The 22,010-nt window shown below is 37.3% G+C and overlaps 1 protein-coding gene across 1 annotated transcript in view; it reads left to right on the forward strand.

Annotated features, from left to right (window-relative positions):
• Positions 1-15,440, forward strand: part of UBE2W (ubiquitin conjugating enzyme E2 W) — a 34,723-nt gene extending 19,283 nt beyond the window's left edge. Inside the window, exons 3-6 of the mRNA XM_072330101.1 lie at positions 4,530-4,632; positions 6,972-7,127; positions 8,628-8,703; positions 12,319-15,440. Of these exons, the coding sequence (XP_072186202.1) occupies positions 4,530-4,632; positions 6,972-7,127; positions 8,628-8,703; positions 12,319-12,332 (349 nt within the window). The 3' untranslated portion in view covers positions 12,333-15,440. The remainder of the gene's footprint in view (positions 1-4,529; positions 4,633-6,971; positions 7,128-8,627; positions 8,704-12,318) is intronic.
• The last annotated feature ends 6,570 nt before the right edge of the window (positions 15,441-22,010 follow it).

Genomic DNA, 22,010 nt, shown 5'->3' on the forward strand with positions numbered 1-22,010 from the left:
AAAAAAACAACAACAGTAATACCTCAGTCATAAAAAGAGCAGTTTCCAGAAAGAATTACCTTCTACTTTTGAAGTGAAACTAGATCAAAAACTTGGAAGTGGAGATTCTGGATTACAAAGACCAGTAAAGCTGCATAGTACTGATGCAGCATGTCTATGAATGGTAAAGCAGAATGTACAGCAAAAGGTAAATAGTCTAGTAAGCTAGAATAAATCATAACAGAATGTCCTGAGTCGGAAAAGACCCATGACACTCATCGAGTCCATCTCCTGGGTCGATGCAAGACCGTTAGAAATTAAAACTTTGCCTGAGAGTATTGTCCAAGCACTTCTTAAAGGCCATGGCTGTTGCTCCGAGGAGCCAGTTTTAGGATCTGAGCACCCTCTGGGGAAGGACCTTTTCCTAACGCTCAATCTCATGCGGCTTCACGCTGTTCTCTTGTGTACTGTCACTGTCACCAGAGTGCAGAGATCATTACCAGTCCCAGACAAGCTGTAGGCTGCCATGATGCTTCCCTTCAGCCTTCTCTTCTCTCCCCTCTAGGCTCTTTACCTTCATAACCCTCCTTTGAATGCAGTATAATACTTTCATGTCCTTATCTTGTGGCACACAAAACTGCACACTGTGCCATACCAGTGCAGCACAGGAGAGTCCCTTCCCTTGCTGTGTTAAGAGTGCTGGGCTTAATGCACCACAGGGTATGGTTGGCCCCTTTGGCTACCAGAGCACGCTGCTAATTTGCGTTCAACTTGATGACAACCAGAACCACTTTCTTCAAAGCTGCCCTCCAATCTCTTGTCCCCCAGGTCTCTACATATATATGGAGGTACCCATCCCAAGTGCAGAATTTGGCTCTTGTTCTTTTTAAATTTAATGTGGTTAGTGATCACCCAGCTCTTTGATTTACCAAGATCTCTTTGCAAGGCCTTTTTACCTACTGCTGAGTTCTACCCACTTAGTATCATTAACCAACTTATCTAGTGTCCTTAGGGTCTTGCATACAGATCAGTTATAAAAACACAGAAGAGAGCGGGCTCTAAAATTGAGCCATATGGAAACCCAGTAGTGACTGCCAACCTGATGTAACCCCATTTACTATAGTCCTTTGAGCCTGACCTGTGAACCAATTGTTAACCTGTCATACTGTGTACTTGTATAGCTGGATGCTGGACATTTTGCCCAAGTCACTGTAAGTGTTAAAAACTTTGCTGAAGAGGAAGAAAACCCTCATCTACTAGTTTCCCTTGATGAGCTATACGGACAGCCTTGGTGTAAATGGCAATTAAGTTAGTGACGGAGGACTTTCACATAATGAACCAATGACTACGCTATTTCAAGTGTTTTTCAGTAACTTCCAGAATAATTTTCTATATTGTTTACAAGGAGGCACTAAACTGAAAATGACTGGCCTGTGATTACCAGTCCTATTTATTGCCTTTCTTGAAAATTAAAACATTCGCTAATTTCCAGCCAGCTGAAACCTCTCCAGATTTCTAAGACCGCTGCGAAATAATTGCGAGAGATTTTATTGTGAGCTCTGTGAGTACCTTGTCAAGTAATGAGCCAGTGTTCTCTGGTGCTCCTTTTGCTGTTTGAAAGAGAACACTTTGCTGTCCCTCACTGTACTCATCAGCATCAGCCCTAACTGAGCTTTGACTATACAAATTTTCTCCCTGCAATAGAAAACAGTGTCCCTGTAGTTCTCCCGTGTTGCCTGACCTTAATTCTAATGTTAGTACACTTTCTTTTCCACCTAAGGTTGTGAAGAAGATCCCCGCTCAGCCAGGCCAAACTTTTATCTCCTCTTGCTTGATTTCTAACACACTGGAATTCTCCCGTTCCTGTGTTCTTAAGATATGACTCTTAGAAGTGGCCAGCACTGATGGATGCCAACATCTGGAGCATCTTGCAAACTAGCTCCCTGAGCAGCTTGAAGTCTGCTTTCTCTGTGTCCAGTGCTGAAGTTTTGGTGGCAGTTTTCCTGTCACCAAAGATTTGAAACTCAGCTGCTTTATGGTCACTGTGGCCAAAGATGGCTACTGATTGCCACTTCACTGGCAAGACGCTCTGTTTACAAGTAACGAATCTGGGAGGGCACGTTTCCTAGTAAACTCCCTTAGTAATCTCCTGGGCCTATTTATATCAGTTAGATGATATTCCCAGTTAACAGCTGGGAAGTAGAAGTCATCTATAAGGACAAGGGCAGCTGTTCTAGAGATATCCCTTAATTCTCTTTAAAGTAATTCATTGGTGTTGTCACCCTGCTTGGATGATATGTAATAGGTTTCTGCAACAATATCCTTTTTATTTGCTTTCCCCCTAATCCTTACCCAGAGGCACTCAACTGTGTAATTGCCAACTGTGAGTGCCATACAGTCCAACTCTGTTACATACAGTGACACCCTTTACTTCACCTGCAATTATAGGACTCTTCCTCATTACAGCAATTACAGTATTACTGTTCGGGCTGTGTTCCCCCTGTAGAGGATGACAGCAGTTCTGTCGAGAAGCAATTTTTCTAAAAAAAAATTTAGTATGGTAGAGAGGAAGGCGAGGGATTGGTGCTGGAAGTAATATTGTTTAATGTCTTTATAGACAACATGGACTGTGGGATTGAGTGCACTGTCAGCAAGTTTTCAGATGACACCAAGCCGAGTGGTGCAGTTGACATGCTAGAGGGAAGGGATGCAATGCAGAGGAGCCTGGACAGGCTTGAGAGTTGAGCCCATGCCAACCTCATGAAGTTCAGCAAGGCTAAGTGCAAAGTCCTGCACCTGAATCAGGGCAATCCCGAATACAAATACAGGCTGGGCAGCGAATGTTTTCAGAGCAGCCTTGATGAGAAACTTTTGAGGGTGTCGAGTGATGAAAGACTTAAAATGAACTGGCAAAGTGCACTTGCAGCCCAGAAGGCCAACCATATCCTTGGTTGCATCAAGAAATGTGTGACCAACAGATTGATAGAGGTGATTCTGCTTCTCTACTCTGCTCTTGTGAAACTCCACCTGGAGTACTGCTTTCAGTTCTGGACCCCGCAACACAAGAAAGACATTGAGCAGTTGAAGTGGGTCCAGAAGAGGGTCACAAAGGTGATCAGAGGGCTGGAACACCTCCCCCACGAGGATGGTCTGAGAGAGTTAGGGCCCTTCAACCTAGAGGAAAAAAGGCTCTGGGGGGACCTTATAGCAGCCTTCCAGTACCTGAAGGGGCAAGGCCTACAGGAAATCTAAGGAGGGATGTTTTATAAGGGCACGTAGTGATAAGGTAAGGGGGGAATGGCTTTAAACTGGAAGAGGGTAGATTTAGACTAGATAGTAGGATGAAATTCTTTACTGGGAAGGTGGTGAGACACTGGAACAGCAAGGTTGTAATTGCCCCTGCCCTGGAGACATTCAAGCCTGGGATGGATGTGGCTTTGAGCAGCCTGGTCTAGAGGGAGGTGTCCCTGCCTATAGCAGGGGTTGGAACTAGATGATCTTAATGGTCTCTTCCAACTCAAACCATTCTGTGATTATTTGAAGTGTGCACCACTTAAATACAGGGATAGCCTACATGATGGCAGAATGGAGAGAGGCTGGGAGTGCTATTATCTGAACTTTGAGCTGAAAGAGACCTTGTTCTTTGAATGTATTTCTGTTCTGAAAAATCTCATCTGCTTCACTTGCAACTGATTTAAATGTTCTTATCTGAGAGCTTTTGTAGTCTTTTGATAAACCTTTATGTTACTTTATCCCTCAGATGTGTAAAATTCAGTCAATAATGACAAAAATGGGGAAGCAGTTCTACAAAGAATGGTACTAAATGATCAACGGAACTCTGAAGTGATGGAATTGACATAGCAAGGTGTTGCTTTTTGTCATGAACACTGCACAGAACCTTTTTTTTTTTCTGCCTAAATTTAAACCAAAACATGTCAGTTTATTCCATGTTGTGATGGAAGGATCAGGTACAGGCAAAAAGTACAGTTGCAAGTCATCCATTTTCTATTTCTGATTTTCTATGACCTTTTCATTTTTTATGCTGAACCTTTACAGTTCTGTGGTTTCCCTGTGTGACAGATTATGTAGCATTTTGCTTCTGACTTCTCCATAGATGTAAGTGCAGGAACATCATTCCTTCTCTCCCTGGGGATGCAGATTTTATTTTAATAAACTGTATTGATGAATTCCTTGCCAGAAAAATAGAAGCAACATGGAACATGCCTGCTACTCTGTTTTGTTCCAAGCCTATTTTTGTATAAGAATAGTCTTTGGAAGTCTTCTACGTCAGCTGTGTGTCACGTAACAGAGAATTGATGAGTCTGTAATGAGTTCAAGTCATAATAATTTGCAGTGCTGTGGCAGTGCCTGTATATGAAATACCAAGCTTGTTTCTTTCAAATATGGGCTTGATGCATTATTCACTTCTGTAATAGCTACACTAATGGAGAGTTTGGAAGATTGACTGCATGGCAGTTGATTTTATTTGTCTCGTGCTCCACAAGTAAAATCTGTTGGTGCATAATACTATTTTGTTTCTCCATTCTTAGGTGGATTGTAGACATGGAAGGTGCTCCAGGAACACTATATGAAGGGGAGAAATTTCAACTTCTATTTAAGTTCAGTAGCCGATATCCTTTTGATTCGCCTCAGGTATCTGCTTTCCTCCTTCCTACTTAATTCTGTCTCTAAGTAATAATTGTGTGGCACATGCTGAATATTAATGCTGTTTGTATATCCGAAGGTGAGGTTTAGTTGCCTCTAGAAAAAACACACCTGCACAATATGTTTAACATAAATTGAAACAAGTCTTTAGTGAGATGTAGTGCCTACTACAGTCCACTTAGTTTCATGGAAGATGAAAGAATGGTGTATTCTTGAGGTTTCTTTATTTATATACTATGAAAGAGCAACACAATAGCAGGAAGGTTCCTTTTCTTGCTGCACAGGAGTGAACAATAAATGATTTTTTTTTGTCTCCTCTTCAGCTTCTAGTTCCTTTTTTAACCTCTTCCACCTTCTCTACCACCATTGTTAATATGGCTATCAAAATACTGTTCATGTGGTAGGAATTCTCATAAACACCTGGCATCTCTGAGAGGTCTGCCAAATCTAGTGGTTATAATTAAGGTGTAAGCTACTGCTTTCATGACAACATTAAGTACTGGGGGGGCTGCATTACTACTAGGGTGCAGAGTGAGCTCTGTACATCCATCTGTCCATTACCTGAGAGAAGTTAGGCTTGTAGGAGGAAAGCAAGTGTTAAGCTATCCCTTCAGCTCTCCTGAGAATGAAAGAAAGAAGAAACAAGAGTGCTTTAGTTCTGGCCCTGTTTCAGAAGAGTCATCTCTGCTTTTTTCATGGTTGTTGAAGCTCCAGCAAGGAGCTGTGGCAGTCACTTAAACTGTAAAAATACGTATCTTTAAGGATTAAGGTGAAAACTAGAAATGCTGATTCTTCAGTCTTAGGTTTTAAGGAACAAATTGGCACGTTCCATTCCCATCTGCATTTTGTCAGGTTTGCAGTAAGCTCCTCATGGGTGATCTATAAGACCCACTTTGCTTTGATTCCAAGTGGGTACTTGTTTGTACTCTTTATCTAACATGTGCATGTATGAAAATTATTGTAAAACAGCAATCTAGATCAGTACACATAAACAAATGCATTTATTTCCTTGTAAGCATAAAAGGCAGTTAAGAATTAAAGCACTGGTTATTTAGTTCTTGTTGTGGCTAAAATTTTCATCATGCTGCTTTACAATAATTCTCTGTTTTTAAAGCTCTTGATTTATAATTCTTTCTCCTATAAATCTACTTCCTCTGAATTGACAATTTATGTTTCTCCTGTTCAATCACTTGATTGTTTTCTGCCTTGAGTGTTGTCTGTTATAGCATGCATGCTTTTACTTACTAGTATGCCTAGTCCTGGTTTTCTTGTAAAATTGAAACATTAGTTAGAAATTAAATACTTCATTAAGTCACAGAGGCAAGCTTTTCAGTGCATAAGAAATACCAGATAAAGATCATTCTGCATCCACTTTTTTCCGCTGCCATTAAAAAAAAAAATCGCATGCCATTTGGAAAGCATCTTGATCTTTCTCACCTCGTTTGTGATTAAGTTGAAACTTCTTTCTGGTAGTCAGTAATGAGATGGAGTGTGTGTACACGTACCTGAACTGAGAATATCTTAAGAAGATGTTGTGATTTGAGTGGTAGAGATTTATGATGTCATTTTATAAAAGATTACGGTGCTTATGTTGAATAAGGAGCTCAGGAGGATAATGCTGCTGTGAGGATTCTGGTTTTTACTCCCTTTTCATTGGTCCTGAGCTGATCTTACGGTTTTGTCAAACTTATTGTAAGAGCAGTAATTGTCAAAATTGATTTTCTAACCTTTATTATTTTTTAATAGAGAGAAGTTGAGATTCTCAGTGCTGTTCTCTGTTGTTCGCTTCTGTTAAAAGAAAATTCCACTTAAATAACAACTTGAAATATTTCCTATGTGATAGTGCACTGTGGTTGTAAGAGTCCTTTATGTTCTAGCTAATAGGATTAGTGTGTTAATTTCTTCTTGAGTTGTCCAGAATTTATATCCTATTGTGTCCATAGAAATACTAATTTGTGAATCAAACCTTCCTAATAGGCAGCTGTATTCCTTGGGATGTGAAAAAAATACTGAAGATGCAAGATTTAAAAGCTTCAGTTTGCTGCATCTGTTGCTTTTATGTTCTTTTTGTTTTGTAACTATTCATGGGGAAAAAAAGCTGCATTTAGCCATTTGTGCTACTTTACCTTCACTAGCTAACAAGGCTTTTGTCGTTTCATTTTACGTTTTGACTAACATCTCGAAAAATGAATGAATATAATACTGTATATTGTGTTATTTCTCAAAAATGAAAATGTCAGAACCTGCTTTTAACAGAACAAACTGCATAGTTTTAAATAGAAGTTGAACAGTAGATTACATTTATGGTGTTTTTTCTTTTTTTTTAGGTCATGTTTACTGGTGACAATATTCCTGTTCATCCACATGTTTATAGCAATGGTCATATCTGTTTGTCCATTCTAACAGAAGACTGGTCTCCAGCTCTCTCAGTGCAATCTGTTTGTCTTAGCATTATTAGCATGCTTTCCAGCTGCAAAGAAAAGGTATGAGGTTTTTTTTTGTCCTAGAGTCTGTGGCTTGGTTTGGAAGGGACCTTAAAGATAATCTAGGTCCAGCCCCCTTGCGATAGACAGAGTTGTCTCCACCTCCTGAATGGTGCTGAATGCTGAATGGTGCTGAATGTTGAAAAGCACCATTGGAGTAGAATAAGTGAAAATTATTAGTTTTCTACTCTGCAAAGTAAGATTTTGTTCGTTTGTTTCTGAAGTTCTAAAATAGGCAAACATGCTATATCTGTATTTCTGTTGTTTGAAAGTATTAATTTAGAACTGCAAACTAAATAGTACAGTAAGTATTTTGTAACTTTTTTTATGGTAACCTGTTTGTACAGCTTTATTGGAGAAGAAGAGTAAATGAATATTTGTACAAAGTCATTATCTTATTTTAACACGTAAAGTCAAATTCTTGCAGCTCTGTTAAAATTATTTGTCTCTAAAGGCCACTCAAAACAACTTTTGAAGTGTCTGTTTTGCAGATATCTGTGATTTTGCAGTTGTACTATTTTTATTGACTTTGATCACTTTTATTTCAGAAAAGTAAACGATTTGAAGCTGCTTTTTGGTCATACATGAGTGGTGTTCAGACTTCTATTGTAAAAGCGGTTGCTCCTTTACTCTTGACCATTAGTTTTGGAGTTGAATTTGTGTGGAAGTTAATTTGGTCAGAGCTCCTACATCTGTGCTTACCCGATATGCATATTTAACATATCCCAGTTAGTTGTAGTCATGTGACTTTAGTAGGAAAATACCTCTCAGATTGTTATATCCTCTGCCTATGAGTTTGCCCCATGATGACTCTTATGAAGAAAACCAAAGAATATGAAATACTGATCAGACATTTGTTGATGGCAATTTAACCAAAGTTTGTTTTTCATCCATTCCAAGCTGGAATTTATGGGTCTGAACTGGACCTAATATGGAACAACTAGATAAAAACTGGGAAGGAATTTCTCTCTTTTTTATTTTTTTAATCAAAAGCTGTTTCTTTCTCGTGGGCTCTCCTCTTTCTTTATTCTTCCTAACACCCATGTATTCCTACCCCAGTCTTTCTCCAGGCTATTTGGAATTTTTCATGAAATCTTAGCTGGGATTATCTCAGTAAAAGCCATTACCTAGATTTTTCTTGCAAGATGGCTATCCCTGTTTGCCATCTTAGTTTTACTACATTCATAAAATAACCTTTCATGAACTTCACAGAATCACAGAATGACCTGCATTAGAAGGGACCTCAAGGATCATGAAGCTCCAAACCCCTGCCTGGCAGGGCCACCAAACTTCCACATTTACTAGATCAGGTTGTCCAGGGCTCCATCCAACTTGGCCTTGAACACCTCCAGGGACGGGGCATCCACAGTGTCCCTGGGCAGCCTATTCCAGTACCTCACCACTCTCCTAGTAAAGAAAACTTCTTAACTTCTTAAATGGTTCATGTATTTAATATATGGGGATTGTTTGATTATTTGTAGGTCTTTTCTTCTGTTTCAGAGGCGACCTCCGGATAACTCATTTTATGTAAGAACATGTAACAAGAATCCAAAGAAAACAAAATGGTGGTATCATGGTAAGTATTTCACTAGGATCAGGAATTTTGAAGGTTTTTTTAAACAGAAGACAATTTAAATGTGGGAATGAAGGGTAAATGCATTGGATGTCTTAAACTCATTAATTTCAGAAGTTTATGAAATGCTGTTTCTCAGATACTTGCTGTGCATTCTGTGAATTTCTGTATATCTCATTTTCATAATTCCCAACCAAAATTTAAACAGCACAGATTCACGTTTTTAATTGTTGGACTAAATTTGAGTAATAGTTCTTGTCAGTTGTCTCAGTTTGTGACAGGTATTAAGTTTTAGGTGGAGGAAATCCTTAATTAAACTAAAAGTGTTTGTTTTTTTCTTGTATTGGCAGTAACACTTTTAAGGCTTTCACTGCAGTAGAAATACACTTATATGTTTCTAACAACCACATATTTTCAGTTAATTCTGCTCTGAGTCAGAATTTTCGGTGTGAGACAGTTGGGTGACTTAAAGACTCTTAAGAACTTATATTTAGAAGTGTAGTAATAAGATTTTACGTGTACACGATAAATATTTATGCACTGAAATTTTTCTACTTAATACTATAGTGTCTGTTGTGCTGGTGCCGTGTTGTTGTTGTTTATTTTTCCTTGCCATCTGCTCTCTATCTGGCTTTTTCCTGTGTGGACTCTTTTTTCTGCTTCAGCATTTGTCATCTTCTCAGAGCTAGGGTTGGCTGTATGTGCTAGTTCTGTCTGGTCCGGAAAAAGTAAGGCAGGATGGGAGGGACAGAGAGAGGCATAGTTTCCTTTTCTCTTCTCTTGTTGACTAATAAGTTCTTGGCTTTCACTAAGAAAATTCTATCAAATAGTAGTTATCAGAAGCCTTTGTCGTTGGGAAAGAGCAGGAAAATGCTATATACTTAGATGATGCAGGGAGGAGCTGGTCTTACCTTTAGCTGAAGCATCCATCGTAAGACATTCATTTTTCTGCTGTCTCCACCCCGGGGAATGTTCTGTTCCGTATGTGAAGTGAGGTCAGGTAGTTTGAGATAGCAGGACTGGAGAGACAGGGCTGCTTTCATGCGTAAATTCCTAAAAACCTGGAGATGCCTTAACAATAAATGTTTGAGTTTCATAATACTTGCTGATGCCCATGGGTTGTTTTGATAAATGGAAGTGGAACAGAATGGAACTGCTACTCATGGTGCTCTGGTGGTCTCTCTAAAAGAAGCTGACTTCAATCGCAGTAAGGCCAGTGCTGTATGTCGTAGGGTATTTAAGTAGTTAAGAAACTTAAGACTGTTTATCATATGGTTGTAAATAATGCTGTTTTTGAAAGTGACTCCAGTAATACTTACACTCTTTTCTCTGCAAGGATAGTAGGCTGGATTTTTCATCTTCTCTAGGTTATCTAGTACTCACTTTCTTTTCTTTTCCTGTTTTTTTTTTTTTCTCTCTTGCAATGTCTTCAGTGCTTAATTATTTTGAGTTTGCTTTATCTTTATTGGCAATTTTGGGAACATTTTGATTTACTATTTTAATTTTGTTTTTACTTGCTAATTATTTCTGAAGAGAACTGAAGCTAAGTTTCATTTATTGGCTTTATGTTGTAGTTAAAATAAGTCCTGTTTAATTTGCATTGGTACTACAGTCATCTTTTGGGAAGTGAAGTTCTCTCAAGTAGAACAGATTCTACTTTTGTTTCTTATTAATGAAATTTGAGTTAAGTAAGCAAAACAACAAATGACTATGGGGGGGGGGAAGTGTTTATTTTACTCTGAAAGTTTCTATATAATTGTGGCTTGAAAAGAAAATTGTGCTTCTTGTATTCTATTGAACAAATCATTTAGTTACTTCAAAGTTGTTGTTTTCTGTAAGTCAGAAAACCTGCTAAGTCAGAGTAACCTAGAAAAGTGACCAAAGAGATAAGGAAACAAGTCAGTTCATTTAAATAACTGTTTTACTTCATATTTTCATTTGTTTTTACTTTCTTTTTAGTTACTAATTACAAAGATCTTAATTAGAAGATTATTGAGCTTCTAATCTTTTTAAATTCATAAGTTAAAAAAGTAAAACTTGCTAATGTCTGTTAGATAAAACTTGTCATTTCATCTCTCCCTCAACAAAGCATCTTATTCCATAAATGGTTATAGACCCTTATTTGTTACAAACTCATTGTCTTCAAACATCCTCTTTCAAAACTCCTGCTTCCTCTTAGTGATTATCTCTTTGACAACTAAAAAAAATTACTAGGTTATATGCCATACTCAACATCTCCTTCAGCTGTACATTGAATTTCACATTGACTTCCTTAGAGTCAGTTGTGCTGTGTCAAAGATAAAAGGGAATCTTCCAGATAAGGTTTTTGTAGCCATCTAGGCTGAAATTGGTTCCATAAAGCTGTTGTCTATTCTTTTGTGTTGTCAAGAAGTAGAATTTTATTGGGGGGAGGGAAAGGTACGTGGCAGTGGGGATTGTTTTCAGCCAGCACTTCCTTACTGCTTTTGGTCTTTGATTATTTTTTTTAATGTTATTATTATTAGTAGTAGTAGTAGGTGTTTTCCCTGATATTTCTTCTAAACTTCTGATATGCTGCTTAAACACCGCTTCTGTCTCTCTTGCATTCTTACCCTCTTTTGTCTCTCTTGCATTCTTACCCATTTTTTTTATCCTTACATGTATAACTTTTTTGTTCCTTCCCCTCTTAACAAAACAAAGGCACTATTTTTCCCCCCATATGCAGTAGTATTGAGGTCATAGTTCTACGTTCTCACTGAGAAAACACTTTTTGCTGCTACTTCTATATTTACTGTTTATGGATTTAGTAACGTATGCTGTTTGCATGGCTGCCTTTTCTGTGTATGCCAGGTTACAAGTAAGTGCATTAAAAATTACCAGGTAGTAAGTTTGCTTTCTGTTAACAAGCTTAATATCTCCCTTTACCAGTTGCAAATATTTTGTAGGTTGATGTGTGGAATAAAAGGTTTAAATGGGTAAGTTTCCTCAGGCAAATATTTATGCTTAAATATGAAAGTGTAGTGCAGAAACTTCTGGCTCACTATATTCTTTTTTAATAGGTCCAGCCCCAGTACTTAAAATTCAGTGAATATAAATATTTTCACATTTCAAGTTTTAATGTTACAGTAGTGATCTATTGCTTTTGCACGAGTTGATCAGCTATAGTTTGTGTTGATTCTTGAGAACTATAAAGTGTTGAGATTGGAAGCATCTGGGTAAACCAACTCTGCGGACACTTTCTGATGTGTGTTCCTTGTGAAAGGATGTCTCAGTTTCATAAATGGATGTAGACCTGCTTTTACTTCAAGGGGGACAAAATGTTAAGCATATTTGGTATTTCCTTTCCCTAATGATTGACTTTCTAAATATCGAATGTGCTAATTATTGTCCTTTTAATTGACTGCTTGCCAATGGTAATACACTTAAGAATGTGTGGATAATAGTTTGCAAATTGTGTATTTTATATTCTCATCTCTTTTTGAGTCATTATTGAACAGAATTGTGAACTCTTTCTATTGGTGTGTTTCCACTGTGACTTAATTTCTGTGCCAGGAATTGCTTATGCATACATCACCTTGGTAATTCGGAGTTGGACTGTTTATATATTTACCATAAATACTTTTTATTTTTATTTTAAAGATGACACATGTTGATGCCACCATTTTGTGATCCTCGTAGCAGAAGATAGTCCTACTGAGAAAATGAGCACTTTGATCATTCAGTCTTTGAACTTTAACCTTTGACTGGAAGTGACCTATAGGCAAAGAAGACTACTTCCTTTGACTGCATTTTTACTAGTGTGCATTCTGGGCGCATGTTGATCGCTGGTTCAGTCCATGCAACTGACATGCTTTTATTAGTCATACAGTATTAATGCAGGTGTCCAGAAATGTCAGAATAATTCCATTATTTTTATTTTAAGCTTTTGGAAGAATTCCAGGTCTTCATATATTGTGCAATAACACTGAACTCCTTGGCGGTTTTGGTGCATCCATTGCCGGCAATGGACATTGTACCAGGGAAAGGTTTTGCTCCTGCCACAAAAAGATTGATGCGTAATAGAACTTAGGAAAGTTTCAGATATTTGAATTATAAGCAAGGGATCGACCTTTACCTTAAAAGCCACCCCATTCTTTTGTATTTGGATTCTATGCACTGTGATCACAAAACTAGCAGCATGAGTTAACATGCTTAGCTGAAGGACTGTAATAAGGTCATTGCATATTTATTAAGTGGTTTGTCTGCTGTCAAATTGTTTTGACATGGAAGGTTTTTCAAGCGACATTGGCAGGGAGGTACAATGTTATCCCTATGGTGAAATAAAACTACTTTTTTGTATATAGTTATTCATATCTCTGAAGCAAAGGTATGAGTAATTTAGGGTATGAATGATTTAATCAAGAATTTATTTTGGAGATAAGAGAGGATGGCAGTGATATAACTGAACTTGCTGCAGTCCATAATTGGGCTTGTAATTTGTACTTTAGAGCTTTTTCCAAATAGATTGCACACTGTTATTTCCTGCTAGCCATCAGCATGAGCCCTACTGCCTACACCAATATTTCATTTATTTATGTGTTTGAAAGAAATCATATAACATTTTTGTTTGCATTCACTGTTTCTTTTGTTGTTGTATGTCATGTTTGAATGTTACAAAATATTTTGATTGAAAAGCTTTGTCAGAAGATATTTTCATGTAAATTATTTCTTTACCTTGTAAGCATCATCTTGTCTTTTAATCCTGTACTATAAAAAGAAAAAAAAAAATACATTTTTGACAGAGGCTTAATGTTTTGACAAAAAAGTGTGGACCTTCTTATTTAAGTTTAGACTAAAGTATATTTTCTTAACTTGCTTGTCTCTCACAACCATTATGTTTTGTTTTTCTTCCAGGCTTCTACTTCACCCCTTCCTACCCTCCCCCCCCCCCCTGCCCCCCCCAAAAAAAAGAAAGATGAAAAAGCCTAAAACCAGATTGATGTATTTTCTATGGAGCAACATTTTATTGAAATGATAGATAGTTGTTCTCACCACTCTGTAATATTTTGATACTGCAATTAGGTTATCTTTTTAGGAAGCACTTTTATAAACTTAATACCTTTACACGTATGCAAAATTTCTATGACTTTTTTTTTTTTCTTACTGTTGCCTTATTGTTGCACTCAAAAATAAAGAATCAAGTGGTCAATATGTGAATGTTTAGATGAAGCAACTACTTGATTGAAAACAAAACAAAACCAGAAAATCAACAGTGACACAACCCAGAATGAATAACTAGAAAAACAAACAAACAGAATTGGCTGTTAGTACTGAATTTTGTAACTGCTGTATAATAACTGACAAATTTTATAGCCTTGTACATACTTCTCTGTTATCTGATGTTCAAAAATTTTTTTCAAATCAGAGTAGCATAACTCAGGGTGGATAGAGTTCAAATGGATTTGCTTTGGAGAAGTATTTTGTACAGCGATTATTGATATTGTCACTAAAGTGAGGCTATGATATACTTCAGGAACTGCTATTTTTTCTACTGTATTGAAAATATCTCTTGGCCTTTAAAACTCAATGGTAAAATCTATATAAATTTGATGTGTGTATATATGCTTTCACAAAGAGCCTTTAAAATCTAGAATTCAGATTCTTTTAAGAGCCAAAAATAATCATTTTAAGCAAATGAAATAGTTGTGCTCCTAACTTTTTATTTAGATAAATTTTATTGCTTTAAGTTAATCAAATCTGTTATTTTAGGAAGTGTTTCATATGAATGAGCAGTGATCTGAATATTTAAGCTGTATATTCTTGTTAACTGCTCTTTATTATTGATTGAAAGGATTGTCACATCTTCGAGAAATTCATGTGTTTTCATACAATTGATCCAGATAGTGGATCCTTTCAGATAGCCCACAGTGAAGAGACCTTATCTTGATACAAGGTAACGTGACTGAAGAAATGGTTAAAGCGCATCTTCTCAGATACTTAAATCTTTTCCTGTGTTGGATTGCCGTTCTACAATACATGATTTCAAAGAAGCTTTATGACATACTGTATGTATTCTGTTGGAGATGTGCGATGTAATGCAAAGCATTATGGTTTTTTTTGATCTTTGCTATCACGTGGACTACGATGAAGTTATCTAAATTCATGCTGCTCTTTAATGAAATCCTCTATAATAAGAGAAAAAGAAATCCAAGGTAAATTGGAGTTTACCTCAAGTCTTTTAGTTTACAGTAGACATGCATTCATTGGTTCTCTTGTAGATCTGTTGGTAAGTTCTCCTATATACAGAGGGCAAGGACAAGGCCTATATAGCAGTCAAGCCCTCAAAATAATGCAACTATTCTGACAGTACTATGGTGGGGGGTTTAAATTAGATGAAGGTGATGCCATCCTTTCCATAGGGTGACCCTGTGTATGTAACTTTCTTTCACTCGGAGTTTCTGACATGAAATGGTTACAGAATTGGCTTGAAATGATCTTGCTTTTATCTTGTGTCAATGTTAATGTTGTTAAACACTTTGTTTTTGTGTTTAGTGTCTTTCTACTATAACACAATAAATTCTTGTTTTAAAATAGATTACTACCCTTGAATATAAGTACGTGTGGACCTTTTCGTGGTGGAGTGCAGGAGCGCTGTGCATTACATCCAGCTGCTCTTGAGACAAAGCTCTCCGTACTTCCTAAAAGCTGTGATGGATATCCAGGAAGGGATTTCTGTAGTATTGAGGTGTCTTTTCTTTCCTCCAGACAACACCTGTTGCAAAGAAAATGATATCTTTAGAAAACTTAAGATGAAAAACTTAAGATGGAATAAATAAAGGAGCTGTGAGATTCCTTTTCATTTCTCATAGATTTTTAAATAGTTCCATACTGTGGTTCTTCATTGTTTGACAAATGGTTTATATATCAGCAGGCAGTGGGAGTTTCAGATGTTTGTTTACATTTAGGGGAAAGAGAGTTTCTGTTATTTGATTAGCATTGATTGTTCAATGAAACTTACAGTTACTTTCAGTTTGGATTAGTTTATCTTTAAGATGTGTTGGCTTCTGTTTTGGAAAAAGACTCTTCCGTGATATCTGAAAAAACTCTTTGTGAAAAGTTTGGTTTTTAATGCACTTGTATGTTATGAAGAGTCTTCAGATTAGACAAACACTTGCCATGAGAAATTTAGGTATAATGAATATTAAGACGTTTTGATGAGGTTTTTGCTTCTGTTGTTGTTAATGTAGACATTTGTTAAAATAGTTTAAAAGAAGAAACAGGAAAAAGCTACGTGCGGCACTCGTGTTTTTCAAATATGTCTTGTTGCTTTGTGATTATGGAGTTACATAATACCTACCTTTGTTGGGGAAAGCTGCTGTAGTTTTTGCCTCCTTGATAAAGAGTTCAGCGTTCTGTTGCACTGTACACATAGAATGGAGTCTCACGAATCCTCATCATTGTAAAAAGGCAGCTGAATAGAACTGAATAAAGAAAACTAAATGGCCACTGTAATATTCCATTCCAAGCGAGAGGGTTGATTTGGGATTTCATTTGTAATGCTAGTACTTGTTGGCCTGTTGTTTCCAGGCAGACCAACAGGCTCATAAATACCTTAAAGTAATTAGAGGAGTAAAAATCCAATCCTTTCTTTTGCTGTATTAAAGCATAATTCAGAAAGACCAATTTGAAAATATTTAGCTACTGCTGTTTATTTTTACTGTGATGTCAGCAGTGAGGATTGTTTTATTCTCATGCCATATTTTTTCTTCCAGGTCTTAACTACTTTAAAAAAAAAAAAAAAAAAAAAAGTGTTTGCCTTTTAATCAGTTTTGTGACACTAACTTCTCTTTTGCTGCTCTGTTTTCTGGTATTTAAAATCTCCACAGTAAGTCCTTTAAAATCCTGTCTTGTCTTCAGCAGTAGAGGAACCTATTCTGTTTGAGCACTTCTGAGTGGATTCTGTCAAGAAGATCAAAGTTTCATCTTTTCAGATGGAATATTCTGGGCCCTTTCTCTTCCCAGGACTACACTATTATCTGGATAGCATTTGTGCAGTCCTCCAGTGCACAGTGTTGCATCTTTAGAGATGAGATGAACGGCGCAGGTTTCCAGCTAGTTAGCGTTCTAGTTAACTGTCACTCAAAAGGAAGAACTTGTTCTTATCTTTCCAGCCTCTTGCTTCACATTCAGCCTTGTATCTAGGTTTGTCCCAGTCTGCACTGAGATGATTTGGTATGTTAAACAAGTAGGAAATGAGCCGAGTAGAAAACGTGAAAATCTTTTTTTATCCATCAGCAAACTGAATCACTTTGCTTTCATGACCAAGAGTTTTAAAGCTAGTACGAGAAATTGTACTGAGCAGCTGGGAATTGATAGGTGATGGTTGAAACTTGAATTCATATATTTAGAATGTTCTGCATAATGTGAAGTACTAGAAATTTTGTTATACAGGAACTGAGTTATGTACAGTGAGCGTTCTGAGGGTTGGAAGTCTGGACTGCCTATGGCTTTCTGTGGTGGAAGATATTCTTTCTGTATGTTTTAGCTCTGTTTTCTAGAAATAATCCCAAAGGTCCAAAGTCTTCCTTAGTCTTCATTTAGATACCTCAAGTATCTGTGCCCAGGACTATTGTTTTGTGTTCCTCTGTTCTCCCCTCCCCCTCCTTTTAACAATTGTTTCTAAATATCAAGGCTGCAAGCACTTATTGGTATGGATGTTTTTGCATGTTGGTTTTTGTTGGTATTGTTATCTTTTTGTTCTTAAATTTGCTTTGTAGTCTGCTGCTGCAGGTCTATTTCAGAATGCTTGAAAGCTCATGTTTTGTCTTGCGATTGTCTCGTCTCTTGATGTGTGATTTGCGTCTTTGCACTTCCTATTTTTTCAGACATAGCTTTTTAGAAAGAGGGAGCATGGTGGTTTTCAGCTTGTCATTGCTTAGGTGGAACAGCTGGATAAAAGGACTGAGATAACTACTGCTTTGATGCATTATCAATTGCATGAAGATTATTAACAGAATCACAGAATTGATTCTGTTAATCAGAATCACAGAAAAAGGACCTCTGGAAATCAACTAGCCTAACTCCCCCCTGATAATGCAGGTTCCCTAGAGTAGGTTATACAGGAAAGCATCCAGGTGGGTTTTGAGGAGGTCTCCTCTCCAGAGGAGACTCCACAGCCTCTCTGGGCAGCCTGTTCCAGTGCTCCTTCACTCTCAAAGTAGTTTTTTTTATTTTCCCCACAATTATGAAACTTATGTTTCAGTTTGTACTGGATGCCCCTTGTAATGTCATCAAGCACAACTGAAGAGAGCCTGGCCTTATTCATTTGACTCCCTCCTTTCAAGTATGTAGCAGCGTATGTAAGACCCACCCCCCAATCTTCTGTTCTCCAGGCTGAGCAGTCCCAGGTTTCTCATCCTTTTCTCATAGAGGAGGTGCTGCAGGCCCCTAATCATCTTTGTAACCCTCCACCAGACTGTGAAGTTTCCTGTCTTTCTTGAACTGAGGAGCCCAGAGGACGCAGTACTTCATGGTGAGCAGCTTGCCAATTTTTTCCTGGTGGACTCTTATCACTGAGATTGTAGGTTTTTGATAGAAACACACCCCATTTGTCATCTTGTCCCTTTCTCTGAAGGTCTTGTTGAGAAGGCAGATTAAATGTGATGGTTTCAATTTCTATTTTTACTGGATCACTAAATAATAGCAGCTGTCATTCTGACTGACTGTGACTTCATTGCAGAGGATTGGCTGCTCCCTTACTCTCTGAACTGTTTATATGTCTACAGGAAAATAATGGTAGCTGTGTTTCATGTATATGAGATTAAGTACACTTTTTTTTAGTTGAATGTAGACAATTTATTAATGGTTAGTAGTTAAAAAGTAGTAGTACTGGAGGTATGTATTGCTAATATGTAGCCTGAAGTCTTGGTTTGCAACAGTATTTGAGTTTTCAGGGAGAGAAGAAATTGGGAGCATCACCCTACACTGATGTATCACTCTGAGTTTAGTGCTCTTTTCAGTCTTTTATTCATCTGTGTATTACCACTTGCTCCAAGCAGCAATTTCCATTTTAAGTATGGTGCTGAGGTAATGGTCGACTTTGGTCTCCTTAATAGGCCAGGCAATCCTGTGCTGTGAGTGATTTTCCAAATAGTCCTGTGAATTGTGTTGACTGATGAGGGATGCCATATGGAGATAAGCTGTGCTTACAAAAGAGGGTTTGGAGGGATTAATGAGAGGCTGAAGATCAGTTTTGATACATTTCTGTGATTCTTAGAATATTGGTGGTGGCTGATGGTAGCATAGGACGGTTTTTTGAAGAGGGCAACAGTAATTGCACTAAGGTGTGTATTTTACATTATGAATCTCTTGAAGAAAAGTGGATGAGGGCAAAGCACAGGCAATCATGACAATCATGCAATTGATGGAAAGACCAAAGTTCTTTAATGTTTGATCAAGATCCAAAGAAAGTACTGTTGGAAAGCCTGTATCCATTTGCCAGAATGCGCTAAACAAATTAAAAACACTGATCTAGTCAAACTGCAGCTCAAAGCATGAAGAGCCTCCTCTACTAAATGGAATGAATGGCTTTCTCTGTACCTTTACAATAGTTGCTCCAGGAGTCCCAATAAACTCTCAGCCAAATAGACCTTGTACTTTGCCAGACAAGAGATTCTGAACTTCTGCAGATAAATGGATCTAATGTGGTACTTTACTGTGTGTTTTTGTAACTGAGAGTCCTTTGTTATCTTCCTTTCCTTATTTAGTCTACAGGAATCGACTAAATTGCATCACATGCGTCTTCCTTATATCACAGGTGTTGCAATGGAATGTTATATAGAAAAGCTTTGAACCTTTTTCTTAAAAACAATGCAAATGCTTCTTTAATAGTCTTTACACTCATCTAGATGTCATCCATGTTTATATTATCTACATCTGTGCTACTTGGTAATTTGCTTAAAGCTCATTTCAGCAGTTAGTGAAATTTAACAATATTTTAAAGGTTTACTATTTGTATGTGACGTGAATTGGTGTTCTATTCAGAAGGCAGATTTCCTTTCATCAGTGACTGCAGGAAGGTTTAGGTCCTACAATATATTTCATCTTCCTAAAAATTCTGAAGCATAAATTCATGTAAACTTTTCATCCAGTATTGGATGTTCCTGAGTTAAGGAAGACAAGAGTTGGTTTGTGCCAAGCAGCTCAGCCTGGAGCATTGCTGAACCCCTCAGGGTTTAATGTCTCAGGGTTCTATATGGAGTGAATCAAAGTAAATAAATGGGAATATTTCTGGTAATCTTGTATAAACTGTACTCTTTTATGGTAAGACAGCAGCCTTGAAATGCATGGGAAAGTCATTATCAAACCTGCTTCATTTTGAGTTTTGCTGTTAGGAGTTTGTCCAATGTAATGCATTTACCTTTTTTTCTTATTTACAAAACATTATTGCTAGATTTAGGCTCTAGAAAGGAATCTTGCTACTGTGTTTATGCTAAAACTTGTCTTCTTGGTTTTGATCTCTGCAGTAGTTTTATGTCTGAGTGCATATTAAATATGCTTAATAAATCTTGCTTTGGTCACACTTGGTCACACACTTGGTGTGACCATCCAGACCAAATGTGGAGATCATTGCGTATCCATGTTGATATCTATGCTATATTTTACAGTATGTATTTTTAGCTATTCATTTTCTTTGAAAGTGAAGGCTTCTGCCACCTTTTACATGTTCATTCTTTGTTTTCTTAATGGTAAAGATGAAAAAGAATTAAAAAGAACTTGAGGAAACCTAAGGGCTACCTCCATCCCAGCCTGAATTTCACTGCCAAGGGTATCTTTTGTTTTCAGTCTTTCTTTTAACAGATGTATATATAAAAACAATAATATACCTGGTTTCAAAGAGAGCTGTATCTGTAGAAGTGTGTGTGTGTGTATAATGGATGACAAAGGTCTGGCTCAGCATTTTAGAACAACCATCCAATTAACACATTTGTGTTGTTTCTTAAAATATCTTGGAAGTCCTTTAGCCTCATATTGCCTTTACCCTGACAGCACATAGTTGCAAACTGATAATGTGATGGCAGTGCAGGATAAGCTTTTTATGGATGTGTAGTGCTTAATTTTTCTTAGCAGACACAAAAGACCTTTACTAAGGGTAGTAAACTTAATTTTGACAAGATTGGGAAGTCAAGCTAAGAAATCCTCTGAAGCCCAACAGAATCCATCTAACAAATAATTCTTATTTTCAGGATCCATTTTTAGGTTATTCTCTGTTGTCCTATGGAAAAGTTCCACCACTAGTCGCTGTAACATGTGCAATATGTGCCAAACTACTTTCATGGTAAACTCGTCTAAAAATGGCTACTTGGCAGGTGAAATTGGGTAGTTATGGGAACATCTAATGTATGTGAAAATGCATAGATTTTGTATTTTTAAATGATGTAATACTGTTTAGGAATGAAAAATGGAAGGCTTAAATCACAGAATTAGTAATTGTCTTAGAACAGGATAGCATTGCAGTGCTGCCAGTTGTCCTTGCTTTTAGTGCTTCCATTTGAGAGTTCACTGTAAGCTTATATGCATATGTAGCTTTAGTGTCCCATTGATTGTGATAAAGCTTGTGTGTCATTATGGACTTCTGTTGAGGGAGAAGCTTTTTCCTATATGAAGAGTCCGCATAATATTGTGTACAGAGGGATTCTTTTTCTTACTGTGTGAATTCATGTATGACTAAGATAGTCCTTGCTCCAAGAAAACAGTCATTTAGAGTCCACTCATTTGCCGTAGCTTTGAATTGCTGTATAATTTTATAACCTTGCCCAATTGCCTTATGTCCTTTTTTTTCCTCCAGAGAATGGCTTAATGTCGCTGGAAAATAGAAATCCTTTTAAACGTGTTGCAGGGTGTATTCAGTGCCCTGCAATAAAAGGAGTATTTTAGGAAGGCTAGGCATTGTCAGTTTTATCATCCATACCACAGCAAGGTAGTTAAGATTGCTAATGTAGTGCGCAGCATGGTTTTATTAGTTTACCTTGCGTAGCTGCATTGGAAAACAAACATGCTGTGCACTATGGAAAGCACCTTTCTGGTGATTTGCTTACGTTTAGCCTAGGTGTGATGTCTTAAATCTACTCCAGGTAAACTTATTACAGTACAAGAACATATTTGGCTGTGAGTGAAATACTTAATTTTCATGTGCAACATTGGCCTGAACTGAAAGGTTTGAAAAAGCTCCAATTCCTGCTTCTTTCAGGTGACTTTGCCTATTAAAGTCTTTGGCTTGAAAAATGTAGTAGCTATGGTTATGGTTAGGTGCATCCTCTCACCAGCACCATCAGCGTTCTTAGGACGGACCC

The sequence above is a fragment of the Excalfactoria chinensis genome, chromosome 2, assembly GCF_039878825.1.
Source record: "Excalfactoria chinensis isolate bCotChi1 chromosome 2, bCotChi1.hap2, whole genome shotgun sequence".
Classification (NCBI taxonomy): Eukaryota; Metazoa; Chordata; class Aves; order Galliformes; family Phasianidae; genus Excalfactoria; species Excalfactoria chinensis.